At 36.2% G+C, this 15,274-nt stretch overlaps 1 protein-coding gene across 1 annotated transcript in view; it reads left to right on the top strand.

Moving 5' to 3' along the window:
* The window catches only part of TBC1D32 (TBC1 domain family member 32), a gene marked incomplete at its 5' end in the record, with an annotated part of 84,471 nt that overhangs the window by 48,084 nt on the left and 21,113 nt on the right, over nucleotides 1–15,274 (top strand). The window contains 2 exons of the mRNA XM_084284720.1: nucleotides 6,369–6,494; nucleotides 13,829–13,912. Coding sequence (XP_084140846.1) covers nucleotides 6,369–6,494; nucleotides 13,829–13,912 — 210 coding nt within the window. The remainder of the gene's footprint in view (nucleotides 1–6,368; nucleotides 6,495–13,828; nucleotides 13,913–15,274) is intronic.

Raw genomic sequence — 15,274 nt, 5'->3', positions numbered from 1 at the left:
TCAATTACAATTTCAGTAATGTAATTTGAGGAAGAATTTTCAAGAGCTTTTCAGAGTGATATAATTCTTTGTTATTCAGGTTACAACTCTTAAAAATAATGTTGTGTTTTTTTTTTTTTTTGACTTGTAATATTAACTACACCGTGGGTTATTAAAAGTTAAACTTTTAAAATGATATTCCATGTAATATTCATTCTTCTATTAGCACAGATCTGTTGTCCTTTTCTTCTCGTAGCTCTGCAGTTGTGACAGTTGGTGATGAGTGTGACTGAAGAATTGTGTCCATAATTTTCCTACAATTACAGTCACTGCTTAGAATTTTCAATGTACATACACACCCCATCATACGTTTTGTCTCTGTGACTGTTAGAATTCAGAATCGCTACCAAAAATCTTCTGTAATCATGTTCTTAAAGACTTTTAATGTTTTATCTTATCCATTGTTCTGCCTTTACCTTATCCTCTAATGTGAATGGAACCCCCACCCCTGGTCCTCTGTCAGTGAACCAGCTGTGATAGCTTTCCTGTTACTTTCGTCACCTGCACTTTGTGACTTGTCCTCTATTTTATTTTTGGCAGTCTTCACATATGAGCTGCTTTTTTCCATTTGAAGAAATTCTACTCCATTAATGAAAGGTGAAAGAGTAAGCGTACAGGCAAATCTGAAATGAGCACAGATTTTCGTAAAATAAGGATCATAATAACCCTTGCAGGGATTTGTTTTCATGTGATAGTGCAATATGATATGGTCAGGTTATTTATTATCTCTTACTTCAGATTTTGAATAAGATACACATGGCTTTATGGATCTGAATTTCTTTGTAACAGAAAACCACTTTTGTTGTGAACATAATCAAATGAGAAGGGGGTTGTGGCATTTCTGATGTTTTGTAAAGCATTTATGAATTTTCCTCTGCTTTGCCTGCTTTAAACACAAGAATAATTTAAAGAATTATAAAGCAACATATTTCAGGGAGTTAAATCAGTTTAAAGTTGCAGGAAGCTATGGTGTGGTGATTTAAATCTCACACATGCAGCTGTAGTGAGTTGTAGTTAAAACCCAGAAGACAGCAAGCACCACACAGCTGTTCACTCACTGCCACCACCAGTGGGATGGGAGAGAGAATCGGAAAAAAAGGTAAATCTCGTGGGTTCAGGTAAAGACAGTTTAACAGGTCACCTAGAGACAGAATGACAGAAGAGGAAGGAAAAATATTAGTAATGATTAAAAAAATCATACAAAGCAAGTGATGCACAATGCAATTGCTCACCACCCACTGACTGATACCCAGCCAGTCCCCAAGCAGCAGTCCCCAAGCTGCCTGCCCTGGCCAACTCCCCTGGTTTTATTGTTGAGCACAGTACCACATGGTGTGGGACATCCCTTTGGGCAGCCTGGGCCAGCTGTCCTGTCTGTGTCCCCTCCCAGCTCCTGGGGCACCCCCAGCCTCCTTGCTGGCCGTGCAGCACCAGGAGCAGGAGAGGCCTTTGCTCTGTACGAGCACTGCTCTGCAGCAACTGAAACATCCCCCTGTTATCAGCATTGTTCTCATCCTAAATCCAAAGCTCTTCACCATACCAGCTGCTAGGAAGAACATTAGCTCTATCCCAGCCAAAACCTCATGAACTGGTACATGTGGTTATTCTTTTAATAAGGCTACATTGAAGAACTAGCACTAGCACAAAGGAATGGAAGGGGTGGAAAAACAACCACATACAAGGAAAAGGGCGGGACTGCAGCATATGAATTAAATTGACATAAGCTTCACTTCAATCACCCTGTTAAGGTATGATTTTTTGTTATTTTTGGGCCTATTTAATAGGTCACTATTATTGGGAAAGGAAGGACTCACTTATTTCCTTCTTCACCTTTTATTTCCTTTCTCTTGTTTATTTTCTTCCTCTGCCCTCCTTACTTTCTGTCTTTCCCATCTTTCAACAGTTCTGGCATTTCTTACAGAATAAACCTATTCATGTCATTTATCTAGGATAACTAGTGAACCCATTTAATAATGTACCAGAAGAGAGGTAAAAGAAGATCAAGATTTGGCATCAGTATGTTTTTAGAACGCTTCTAGCAATAATGTGAAACTCCACCCTTAGTAACGTGCAGTAGGCTTCCTCCTTTGCTGAGGACTGTGTGGTGATAGGACTTCCAGCTAGTCACTGCTGGGCAAGTTACAGTTACCTACTAACTCATGAAATTGGGATGGCGTTTATTTGGTATCATAAGTTTGTTGGAAGAAATTTTCATTCAAAAATAAAATTAAGGTGCTCTTAGACACAGTTTTTTGTACTACAATGACCTGTTGGAGGAGGTGCTAGTCCATGTTTAATGACAAACTTAGGAGAAGCAAATGCTTTAGCTGGAAGAAAAAGAGTTACCCGTTACAGACTGTAATGGGTATATTAAATACATGGTTATGTTAGTATCCTGGTTGCGTGGATCTCAAGCTAGTTTCTCTGTCAGAAATGAAAAATAAGTGTTGACACGGCAGGGGTATTGAATACTTTACTGAGAGTATTTATTCTTGGGTTTTGTTACTTTTGCAGACCTTTAGTAGATACATACAAACATATCTATGTTTCTTATATTTGGTACATATTTGAAGTTGCGTAAGTTCCTTTTTCTGTTGTTGTTTTTAATTAGTAAGTATTACCTTCCCAGAGAAACCTTAAGGCAAATGCAGTAGTCTATGGTCTCTAGCAAAGTTTCAGAAAAGACTGTAGTACAGTAATCTTTATTTCCTTATTCTGTTGTTGGAGCATAAATTAGCATTGCAAAAGACCAATTTAAAAAGCATTTAAACAGTATAGTTTTAGACACATTGATGCTGCTAGCTATTAGCTTGCGTGCTTTTCAGCAGTCACAAAATAAAATAAAGATTTAATTTTGTATAACTTGCAGGAGAGGAAGAGTATGATAGAGACTATCTGCAAAGAAAAATAGGGGTCAAATCAAGAAGCCAGGAGGAAGCAGCAAAGATGGATGGGCCATATTCTTGAAATGCTACTTTCTTGAAATTATTGGGGGATTTTTTTTAGTAGTTTTATTTCCTTCAGTGGTATCAAAATTTCACCCTGGTCTCTGTTTGGTAAGTTGACTTCTTAAATCCCAGCTTGTATTTTCTGATCCTCAGCTGCCAAACTGAATTACTACAGTCCTTAGGAAGTGAAAACCTGTTTAACTTGTAGAGCTATGTTGCTTTGCTGTTCTATGATTTTCTTCAACCTTCACCTGTTATGGAAATGGCAGAGGAAGAGAGAAAAAGAACTAAGAATCCTGTTGATAATACTGTAAGAGTAAATCATTCTTTGCATTAAATTTTTGTACTCACATAAGCTGTTCTAAGCATCAGTGCCATGTTATTTGGAAAGATACTAACCGAGGATTTAGTTATTTGAGGATAACAAAGGAATCTAATGTTAATTAGTTTGGAAGAATTATTAATGATAATTAAGTTACTGTAATCAGCATTTTTAAAAATACTATGTCTCCCTGTCACTGGAATTTATTAAAACAATACAATTTGCTGATTATACATCATTAAGGTCATTAGACCAGCTTAAAATAAATTATATGCAGTATAGTAATTCTGTTGAAAATCCTTTAATCAGCTTAAAAGAATAAGATCATTTGAAAAATGTATTTTGATTGTAGAAACAATTAAGGTGTAGTGGAAAACTGAATACTGAAACACTATGAAGGTGTAAAATCACAGAATTATAGAGTCATTAAGGTTGTATAAGACCTCCAAGATCATCTGGTCCAACAGTCCCCCCCTCCCCTTCTCCTCCCCAATATCACCCACTAAACCACATCCGTAAGCACCAGGTGCAACCTTTCCTTAAACACCCCCATTGATGGTGACTCTACCATCGGCAACCCATTCCAATGCCCAATCCCTCTTTCTGTTGTTACTCTTTGAAATTACAGCAAGATTTGTAAATAGCCATAGAGTGGCTCAAATGCTTTTTGAATCTTTAATTAGAAGTCACCTTTCATGACAGAAGTCATTTCTGTAGTGATTGTTGTTTTTTTTTGTTTTATTTTACCCCAAACATAAAAACAGAGCAAAAGAAAGTTTGAAACATATGAAGAAACTCTGTCATCATAGTGGATGCTTAGTGGTAGTGCAGGCTATGATCTTTCATAACAATAGGAACTGCATGATCCCGCAGCAAAGGGAATGTGCACAGTTGAAGTGAACTCATGTGCATTTACCTTGCTGCAGGATACCAACATTTTTCTTCCCTCTAGTTGACCACAAAATATTTCATAGCACTCCCAGGTGCTCTGGGAACCAAGTAGCCTGAGGAGAGATGGTCTTACTGATTGTTTCCATTTTGTAGGGCCAGTATTTTATGCTAGAAAACTGGGTTTGATCAGTCTTATCTTACATATAATTACTTTATAAAATTAGTTTGCATTTTAACTTGAAATTTGTTCTGCCTTCAGGGGAAAAAAAAAAAAGAGTAGAAGAGCAAGTCTTTCACATTAATATTAGCATTTTTCTTTTTTAACAAATCTTGGATATGGGAAGAAAATATTTCCTCTTTGATTAACCAAAGCATATGTATGCATTCTTTTAATCAGTACTTTGTATGCATTATTCAGTGTGCAGTCTCATGTGTCAAGAGATGGATTGCTAGTATTCATTGTTCAATCTGAATTCCAAGATAGAAATTTTGGTTGCTGAAGATGTTTCATTTAAAGAAAAATATATTCAGACTTTAAGTACAGATACCGTATTGTTGAAAGCCAACTTAACATTTTCATGTATGATTACACAAGCTGGTTTTGCATTTGTCACTGTGGTTCTTCTGTTTTCAAACCTCTATTAGACTCAGCCAGTTGTGAAACTTACTGGCTCAGTCTGAGATTGTTCTAGAAAAATGATAGAGTATGTGTAATTTCCTCCAACTTAGTAGAAAATAGTAATAATAATAATAAAAAACCACAACACAAACTTTTTAGACAAGAGAAAAGAACGTACATACTTACTGGTCTTTTGTCATTGCATCAATGGCAATATTAATATTGAAGATGTGTTCCTATTGTAAAGAAAGAGAGAATATGGCTTTAATAACAAGGTGAGAATAACAGTAAGGAGCAATCTTTGAAGTTCTATCTTTGCATTAAAAAGGATTCTTTCATAAAAATCCTTTTGTAAACTATTCCTTGAGTTTGTTTTATAAGCAGGCTGAACTTTTAATGAAAAATGTTATCTGATATTTTTGAGCCTCATATATAGCAGAATTATATACTGTACTTTAGTAGTGCTCAGGTAAAATTCAAGCATTCGGAATTCAGAAAATTCCTGAGTTATATTCTTGTATCCTGACAGCACCAATGAAGAATCTGTGGCCCTTGGCTGTGGAACATGCTGGGTTCACCTAGATTCTTCAGAGAACTGAGTGTGACATTCTAAATTTCTCTAAATGTTAAAATAAATAGGCAAGGTGGCTATTAGGGCGTGTTTCAGTGACAGCAAACATATACATTCAGTGTAGTCTTCTGCAAAGTTTTGTGTATTTGTGCTAAAGTTGGGAAACACTGAAGATAGGAGTTCTCATACCATTGACAATCCAGTATATTTTCACAAAATTTACTTGATAGGTATGCCTGGCAATCTGAAGGCATACACATATATGCCTTTATATCCACCCATAGCAGAAGCATCTGAAGGAAATCTGCTCACTGAAAGAAGTAGAAATTTTCTGAGGAACACTGTTACTTTGCAGTTTATCTAGCATGCTTCATTTTGTGTTCAACAAAATAATGCTGCCACCTCACAGTTTGTTTTTTTTTATTAATCCGCGTATGTATGATAAAGGTTCTTTGTCCATTTTTTCTCTTTTAGCTTCTGTGATGAAATTTTAGGTTTTAGTTTAGGTTTAACTTCTATCTTTAAAATAAGTTTCCAGTTCTTATCATTTTGGGACAAATAAGGAATAAATATAGTGGAGTTATAAAATGTGCTTCAAGAACATCTTAAATGTTCAAAACCCTTCAATAATTAAAATGAGTATTTCTGTTCTGTGTAAAGCGGAACATCATCAGCTTTAAGACTAGTTGTTTCTCCAGTTTAATTGTCATGGATAGGGGATATTTAGTTAGTCTTTTCTTTATTATGCGTGAGGTCTGCCAAAAATACCAGGCAATGATAATGCTCTTATATGTGTCTGACTTCCCTGATACTTGGTACGGTTTCGTGCTTCTGAATGCATCTACTTTGTCTCTGTGGTACTTTGTATCTAGTAGCTGCTTATTACTTACCATAGTTAAATTTTAAACAAGAAAGAAAAATGAACAAAAAGAACCCAAGGTTGTCATTAAAAAATAACACTAGTTTAATTTCTTCTAGATAAAGACCTTGACAAGCTGTTATCACTCCTAAAAAATCCAGATAAACAAAGTGGGTGGGCAGATATTTGTAGAAGACAGTTCTGCAAAGTCATGAAAGCCAGACCGGATATCATCAGTGGAACAAGTAAGTATGACTTACAGAGTTGAAAAAAGCAAGTAAACGTAAAGCCATTGGTAAGCAATGGTTCTTTAAAGTTTTATTGAGGATTATGTTATATTTTGAATGGCTTTCTTGATTTGCTAAAAGGAGATACGAACATTCCTCAGACTTTTGCATGTATGTCTTCTGGTGCAGCAGGACTGAAAGTACAGAATTTCTTTTGGTCTTCTAAAAGAAAATAATATTTTCTTCTAAAAGAAAATAAAAAAATAGAGAAGCAGCTTCAACATTCCACAGCTCTAAGCACAATAAGCTCAGACAGAAACATTCCAATCATTCCTTCTGTAAACGTTCCATAGATTTGTGCATGCTCATGAAATAGCTGCTTATTGTGCAGTTTTGCGTGTCTCTGGGTTGCTCAGATCAGCTAGAGGACCACTGATACAGTCCTTAGTCAAGCTAAGTCTTTTTGGAATAGTCTTTGCAGTCTCCCTGAAGCATCTTTAGCACATCAGGGCTTTCTCTGTATTTGAACCTAGGCTTTAGCAGGAAGAGAAACAGGTAAATCAACTCTCCCCCAAAAAAGATTAGATTTACATGGAAAATTGCAGGGCTGTGTATCTAGGCTTAGTGTATTGAATGTTCAAATTGTTTGTGTGATAGCAAACTATTTTTTTGGCCTGTTTCAAAAAACCCGTCTCATTCCTCATTCATCGGGATTTGCAGAAGCTTTTTATTATGTTGTTGTGGTGGTTTTACCGTGCTGGGCAGCTAAACCCCACAACCGCTCTCTCACTCCCCCTCCTTTAGATAAGGAGGGGGAGAAGTAAAGCAAAGAACAACTCACGGGTTGAGATAAGGATAATTTAATTAAAGGGAAATAATTATAATAATTAAATAAAGACTACCATGAACTAAACAATTTAACTAAGGGGAAATAAAAGGGAAAGGGGAAAAAGGGAGGAAAACAAACAAACAAAATAAATGAAAGCGATATGGAAGTGCAGAGGAAAGAAATTACTCTCTACTTCCCACAAATGAGCGATGATTGACCACGTCCTTGAAGCAAGGCCTCAACGCACGCAGCCGGTGTTCGAGAGGAGGACCGACGTCTTCTCAACGAGAGCCCACCCCTCCCCTCTTCTTCCTGTTTCCACCTTTTATTGCTGAGTGTGACACCACATGGTATGGAATATCCCTTTGATTGGTTTAGGTCAGCTGCCCTAGTGATGTTTCTCTCCTCACTTTTTTGCCCACCCCCTAGGAGGGTTAGAGAAAGGCCCAATGCTGTGCCACTGCTGCTCAGCAGTAGACACAACACTGGTGTGATAACACTGCTGTTCCAGCTACAAGTACAGAGTACGGCACTGAATGGGCTGCTGCCGGGAAAGTTAACATTCCAGCCAGACCCAGTACAGTTGTTGTTGCTGTTGTTGTTGGTTTTTAGCCCAAGAAATCTCACTTATCTTTTCCCAGTCGGTGTTGTATCAGCAGCTGACCTCTCTCCTGTCTGGGGGCAATCCAACATCCTTAGTCCACTCTTATCTTAGGAGACTTTAAACTCTACATAAGAGAAATTGAGGGTGTTGCAAAGATCATGTAATTATATAGTAACATTCTTTCATTTATAATGAGAGGTAATCCATCCCCAAATCCTAATCATTTTCATCAAGCTTTATATCTATACGTGGATACGGATAGAGATAACAAGCTCAGCTACAATGACTTGCTCCTTGGGGGGCATTCAGTCATCATGGCATGATTCCCTCAGGAATCTGGACTTAGATCAGGAGTATTCTTTAGGATCTATCCATCTACTTCCAAAATGTTCTCTCTTAAAAAGTGAACAAACAAACAAAAAATAAATGTGGGAAGGATATTTCTTTTTTGGAGCAATTTTTACCTTCAGGTAGTTATTATTTTGGTCTCAGCAACCATTGATTGGCTTCAAAGATACAAAAAACATAATCAGAAGCTCTTGAAATTGCATCTGAAATCATACTAGAAAACACAGGATTTTTCTTTATCTTTTACAATGAGTTGAATGTTTAATGACAATAGAGTCATTACAATCAACACAGTGTTTTGGAATTCATGAAAAGTCATTGTGATGTTCCTGTGCTACAGCCTTTAGCAATCACTGCAAAAAGTTGAAAGTAACATCAGATCTTACTCCATGGGATGGGCAATGAAAAAGATGAATATTTTCAGTAGGTATGACTATTTTTTTCTCTTCAGTATCAGAAGACAATAGACTTGGTTATTTTCAAAATAACCCAGTCAAGGGTTGAAAATGTAGCTTATATCAAGACACACTTGACAGCTATCTGAATCGCAGCAAAGAGAGTATTTCAGTTGTCAGCACTCTGCTGTAGAAGTTAAGATAATAGTTACAGACTTTCGTTTTTGATGAAAAGGGTCTTCTGGATTCAAAGACAATGAAATACTATGTTTCTACCATTATTAGAACATGTTGCTACTTTTGGAGGTTGAAAATTATTTAAATTTCAGCCTTCAGTTGGTGCTACTAAAGAAGACTTGACTAACTTCAGTCTGCGGAGTAATCTTCCATAGATTCTCTTTTTAAAGTGTGTGACAGAAAATTTTCTAAGCTATGATTTCAAAAAGACAAATCAGAGTAACTGCATTAGATTGCCCTTCTGAACTGATCTCCAGAGGAGCCTATAAGAAGAACCTAGATTCTCTAATTTGAGCTTAGTCTTTTAAAATATGGACCAAATCTACTGCCTCAAAGATCATGCAATCAGATCTTGATTCTGTCAGTGGTCTGCTCTCATTTTCTGTATGACCAATTGCAAAATACTGGATTTGCAGCAGAGGGCTTTGGAATAATACAAAAAAAAAAAAAAAAAAAAGATTTTTACCTTTTTTTGTCTTTACTTGATTTTTCAAGGGGGCTTGCTTCAGAATTAGAGTGAAACAGTAGGTATTCCATGTCACACAGGAAGAACAATAGTGGATCTAAACTTCTGCCCCCAAAACAGTTTGAAAACATCCAAAGGAATATACAGTAAGTGGTGTAAATGCATGTAAACATTCATGCTTGTGTGTAAAGATTACACCGTTTGATGAGTGTAGGATCTGATAGTCTTGTTTTTCTGTTGATAAAGAAGATGCAAGTATATTGATAAAAGATATGCAACCATCATCTCTAATGGAGACACTGTCAGAATTTTTATTGCCTCGTTTTCTTATATTCAAACAAAATGCAAGTTGTGCTTTTGCCATTTCAATGTATAATAACTGAAGTCTCTCCATTGTCTTGGGAATTCAGAAAAGTCCTCCTTCTTGTTGCCTTTAGGAATGGAGTTGCTGACTGCATTTTTCATAGATTTATTGTCACGATGTATGGTTGATGGAGTTGAAAATTTCTGATGCTACTTATAAAAAAGTCAACTGTCCAAGGTTTTCATTCATGAATTTTTAACCTCTAACACAAGTCAAGAAAGACTACTGTTGACTCTTAAGAGAGTTCTTTTTCTTCTAAATTCCTTTGAAGTATCTGTCAGTTGGTATAGAATACGACCCCCTAATACTAGTTACATTAGAGGATCAAAAATTTTCTAATATGTGCTGTGATTTTTGACCTTTTTGGCTTAAACCCCTCAGAGAAGTAATTAAGTAACCTCTTCTGGTTGTTACCTAATAAAACAGTTGGAATCATAATTTTTTAAATCAGTGTTCTTATGCAGTTTAGAAGCAATTTGAATTACCTTCCTTTTGTACATTAATTCTTCAAGAAAAAATAACAAAACAAAACAAATGTCCTGTAGGAATACAACTGTTTTATGGCATACTGAAATAGTTTAGTAGATTTCAAAGTTCTTCCATTTATTTTGTATATGATTACACACTCCCAAGCTACAATTCTCTTTATTTCGGATGCGTGGATTCAATTTACATGAGGTAATTGTCAGTGTTTTAAAAACTTTGATATTTATACTGCCAAGCTACCATAATTTAAGAAAATTAACATTGTAAACAAATTGGTAGGCCTTGACACTAATTTTTGTATATGGACATAATCTCTGCGTGAGATGTGGGCTATTGTGACAACACTGACTGTGTTGTACAATGAACTTTTCTAAATTTCATTTGGCTCCTTTTCCAATTAAATGAAAAATCACTGAGCCAGTCTCCATCTTTACAAAGGTTCCCTGATTGTGTCTACATGGCAGCTAAATGATTTAGTATTATAAGACAAAAATTAAAATAACTACTTGTCATTTCACATGAACATTCTTGTGAAAGAGAAAATGTCCTGTGAAAACCCTCTATTTCCATATTAACCAAATTTGTTTTGATAAACTCTTCTGCATCTTTTCTCCTCTCAAACTTGATTAAAAGCTTTTCAAAGATCCTGATAGGCACTTAGATAAATACTTTCAAATGGTGGAAATCAATTTTGTGCTTGAGTTTCAAAAAATTGCTTAGTAGTTGTTGAGCTGTCACTTCTCATATTAACTCAAGCACTGAACTGGAATATTTAACTGTTAGGTCAAGCGTGTGGATGGCTTCCAACAAAAAGGGGAAGAAAAACACAGTGTTCTGACTTGACTTACATTGAATTATGAAATACTTTATTCCTCTTTGCTATTTTTTTTTCTTGCTTTACTTACGCAAATATTTGTTACAATGTTTGTGGACCAAATTTCACTAAGCCTATTAGTGAAGATATGAGATTGTTTATTCTTACAAAATAAATAAACCATCGCTCTTCTACAAAATATTTTTTTTTTGCTAGCCCTATGTGGTTTCTTAAAGGTGTGACTCAAATAGTTCTTTTCATAAAAATGCATAACAATATAAATAATATGTGTAATATTTTTCATTTTGATTTGCTAATCCTTTGCAATGCAAATTTTTTTTTCTTTTTCTTTTTTTTTTTTACTGTTGGACCTGGTTACTATAACTGTAAACCTGTTTTTAGCTGTTGTAGTGAAACTTCTTTTTCACATATAGGGGAATACCCAAACTCAGCATTTAAAAAACTTCAAAACAAAACTGGATTAGTTCTAGATAAATTTCCATAAATGTTTTTATCCAGTTAATCATTAAAACAAACAAACAAACAAACAAAAACACACAATTTAATGTCAGTATATTAGCTTAAAAAATGGTTGTTAGCTTCCAAATGGTTGGAATAAGAGTTAGTTATTGTCTTTGAGATTCTTTTCTTCATTATTTTTCTGGCATAACAAGCATCAGACTGTGCATGGAGGTTCTGTCCTTCTCCTTCTCCTCATGCACTGCAAGCTTGCACTCCTTCTCTGTCAGTTTTCCTACCAACAGTTTTCTGCTTTTCTGCTTTTCTCCGTTGCCATCTCCACCACAGATTGTTATGCTTCGCTTGTGTTGCTATGACTGTACATACAGCTACATGCTAAAATATTTTATCGGAATTATTCAGCTTAAAAATGACAAGACCTGTGCATGCATGAAGTTTTATGGGGCTAGGTGCTGAAGCTTCAACACTGTTGAGTTGCATTTGAGGTGATGTCAAGGACATTGTAAAGTGCAGACTTAAAAGGGGAAATCCCAACTCTTTTTTACTCTGTAAGAATGCTCCCTTGCTTTGCATTACTGCAAAAAGTTATATCGCTATTCTTTAAAACCAGCTTATTATAACAATAGCATTTACTTATCAAAAATGTTCATCATTGCTATATCAAGTTCTTAATATGGCTAATCTCAATATCCTCCATGCAATATTTATAAAGACTTCCTTGTATCCTGTAGTTTACCTCTGTAGGGTGTTAGTGTGTTCAGTTGCAGGAGCCTCAAACTTGCAGAATTGAAGATCATTGAAAGTTGTCACTAACTTCCTGGCTAACATTCTGTTAAGGTGGGATATGTAATTTCTTATGTAGTGACAAGATTTCAGCATTGGGCTTCTCTGTGCAGTATGTGCAGACTCAAAATTCCACAGAAAGAACTGAATAACAACATTCCAGCCATCATAGAATCACAGAATCACAGAATTTTCTAGGTTGGAAGAGACCTCAAGGTCATCGAGTCCAACCTCCAACCTAACGCTAACAGTCCCCACTAAACCATTTCCCTAAGCTCTACATCTAAACGTCTTTTGAAGACCTCCAGGGATGGTGACTCCACCACTTCCCTGGGCAGCCTGTTCCAGTGCCTCAAAACCCTTTCAGTAAAGAAGTTCTTCCTAACATCTAACCTAAAACTCCCCTGGCTCAACTTAAGCCCATTCCACCTCGTCCTGTCACCAAGCACGTGGGAGAACAGGCCAACCCCCACCTCGCTACAGCCTCCCTTGAGGTACCTATAAAGAGCGATAAGGTCACCCCTGAGCCTCCTCTTCTCCAGGCTGAACAAGCCCAGCTCCCTCAGCCGCTCCTCATAGGACTTGTTCTCCAGGCCCCTCACCAGCTTCGTCGCCCTTCTCTGCACCCGCTCAAGCACCTCGATGTCCTTCTTGTAGCGAGGGGCCCAAAACTGAACACAGTACTCGAGGTGCGGCCTCACCAGAGCTGAGTACAGGGGGATGATCACCTCCCTAGCCCTGCTGGTCACACTGTTCCTGATACAAGCCAGGATGCCGTTGGCCTTCTTGGCCACCTGAGCACACTGCTGGCTCATATTCAGCCGACTATCCACCATCACTCCCTGGTCCTTCTCTGCCTGGCAGCTCTCCAACCATTCCTCTCCCAGCCTGTAGCTCTGCTTGGAGTTGTTGCAACCCAGGTGCAGGACCCGGCACTTGGCCTTGTTGAACTTCATGCAGTTGACCTCAGCCCATCGGTGCAGCCTATCCAGATCCTCCTGCAGAGCTTTCCTACCCTAATATCATATTACAGATTTTCCAAATGGAAATACTCTACTCACTTAACTTTCAGTGTATAGCTTTTATAGTTAAGTGTATAGATTTTATCTTTTGGGGTCATAGGTCATGTTGGAAACAGCCCTTAAAACTTTATTCACTTTTCTTGGCATTTTTTTGTTGTTGTTGTTGTTTGTTTTTTTTTGGTCTACATAAACAGAAAAAAAAAGATAAAATATTGTAGTTTAATTATAGTTAATTGTAATTTTATATTGAAATAATGTAGCAAATTCTGAAGTAATACAAAGATAATAGGGAATTCTCTTTCAGTTTACACTGAATATATTCTAAATAAAGCTATTTAAAATCTAATTTAAGCTAGGAATGGTGGTAGGAATGCAAAAGCACTAAGTATGCTTTGAATTGTTCCCCCATAAAAACATGAATAAACATGCAGAAATTCAAATAGCTTTAGTTATCTTGTTAGGCAATACAGTTCCCCACTTTGTTCATTGCCTTTAACATTTAAATATTTTTATTCTTTTTGCAGTTTTGGCAGAATTAATTGAAAAGTTCGTGTCACGTCTTTCTGAAAGCCGATTGGATTGTTATTTCAGCATGGAAAGCTATAAAGGTCAGTTTCCTAATAATTTATTGCTGTGAAGCCTCTTCATATTCAAATTACCTTCCTTTTAAATATTTCTGTAGTGGTTTGGGGATTGGTGAAAATTTTCCTTAACAACTCAGAAATTCATTACTTAACTGATGTACCTCAGTTTGGAGCAAAAGATGATGTACTTGAGGAAGCAGTACAGACAATTATTAGTGATATTTTCACATTTCTAGTGTGCAGTGGAAAGGAATGAAGAACAGGCAAGGGTGTCATTCAAAGTATTTGTTGACACCTATTTCAGGATGATTTGCAGACCTGGTGGCATAAATATTTAAACAAGCTTAAGCAATCTGGTGTACCTTTTGAAAACCCTTTATTATGTAATCAGCCCCTAAGTATGCCATTTATATCGCATTAGTAGAATTGTTATTGTTGGCAGAGCAATCTGAGTGTTAGTTTCATACAGATATCATGCTTACAGCCAGGAACAAAGGAGGAATGATAAAGTTAATTTATTCTGAATGTAAAGTAATACGTTTTATATTACTTTTTATATGTTTTATATGTTTTACTTTTATATGTTTACTTATAAAATCAGAAGATACAAAAGCATAGTTAATAACTACTGGAAAATGCAGTTTCATTCTTTAATATCTGTAAAGACTTCTTTCTTAGGTCGTAGTTTACTTATTTGGAGTTCTAGAGAACCAAGCCGTCTTTGGGGAGGACCTATTATTTATACTTCTATTTTGTTCTCACATCCATAGGATGAAAATATAATGTCTTCAGACATGCCTTTGAAATTTCAAAACATAAAACACCTTTAGTAATTTAGATCTCTTTCTTTTATGTAGTGGTGTTGCCATTTAGCCAAGTATCTTCTGAATACTTTAACAGAGCATTTTATTTGAAAATCTTTCTCTTTGCTTAAGGAAGAGAGTTGCTAAGTGCCAGTTCTGTCATTTTTTTATTCCTCCTTAAAAGATCAGTACTGAAAGATTCTTCTAAACCCTATTGTCCTGCATCAGTTTATTACTTACTTTTTGACTTCTCAAGAGGCATAATGAGCAACAAAAAATTTTTCATTGACTCATAAAATTTGCTATTGACTCATAAAACTTGCTATTTGCATAGATCTGTCTCAATTCAAATCATTATTTCAGCTACTCTGTTAAAAGTATAACATCTTCACAACTTAAAAGTTTTGACACCTAGACTTCCCAACTTCCCAACTTGCTCCTCTCTGTACATTTTTCTTTTTGGGTCAAAGTTTAAGGTATTGTACTATCTCCAATGATATTAAAGGCTCAGGTGCAATTTCTTGTCCTGCCATGGGGGCTGCCTATCTCTTGGTTCTTTAGAGGATAGTACAGCCTACAGACT

The sequence above is a fragment of the Netta rufina genome (assembly GCF_964035555.1).
Source record: "Netta rufina genome assembly, chromosome: 3".
Taxonomy (NCBI): domain Eukaryota; kingdom Metazoa; phylum Chordata; class Aves; order Anseriformes; family Anatidae; genus Netta; species Netta rufina.
Note: the sequence above shows the minus strand (reverse complement) of the source record. Positions and strands in the feature narration are given on the sequence as shown.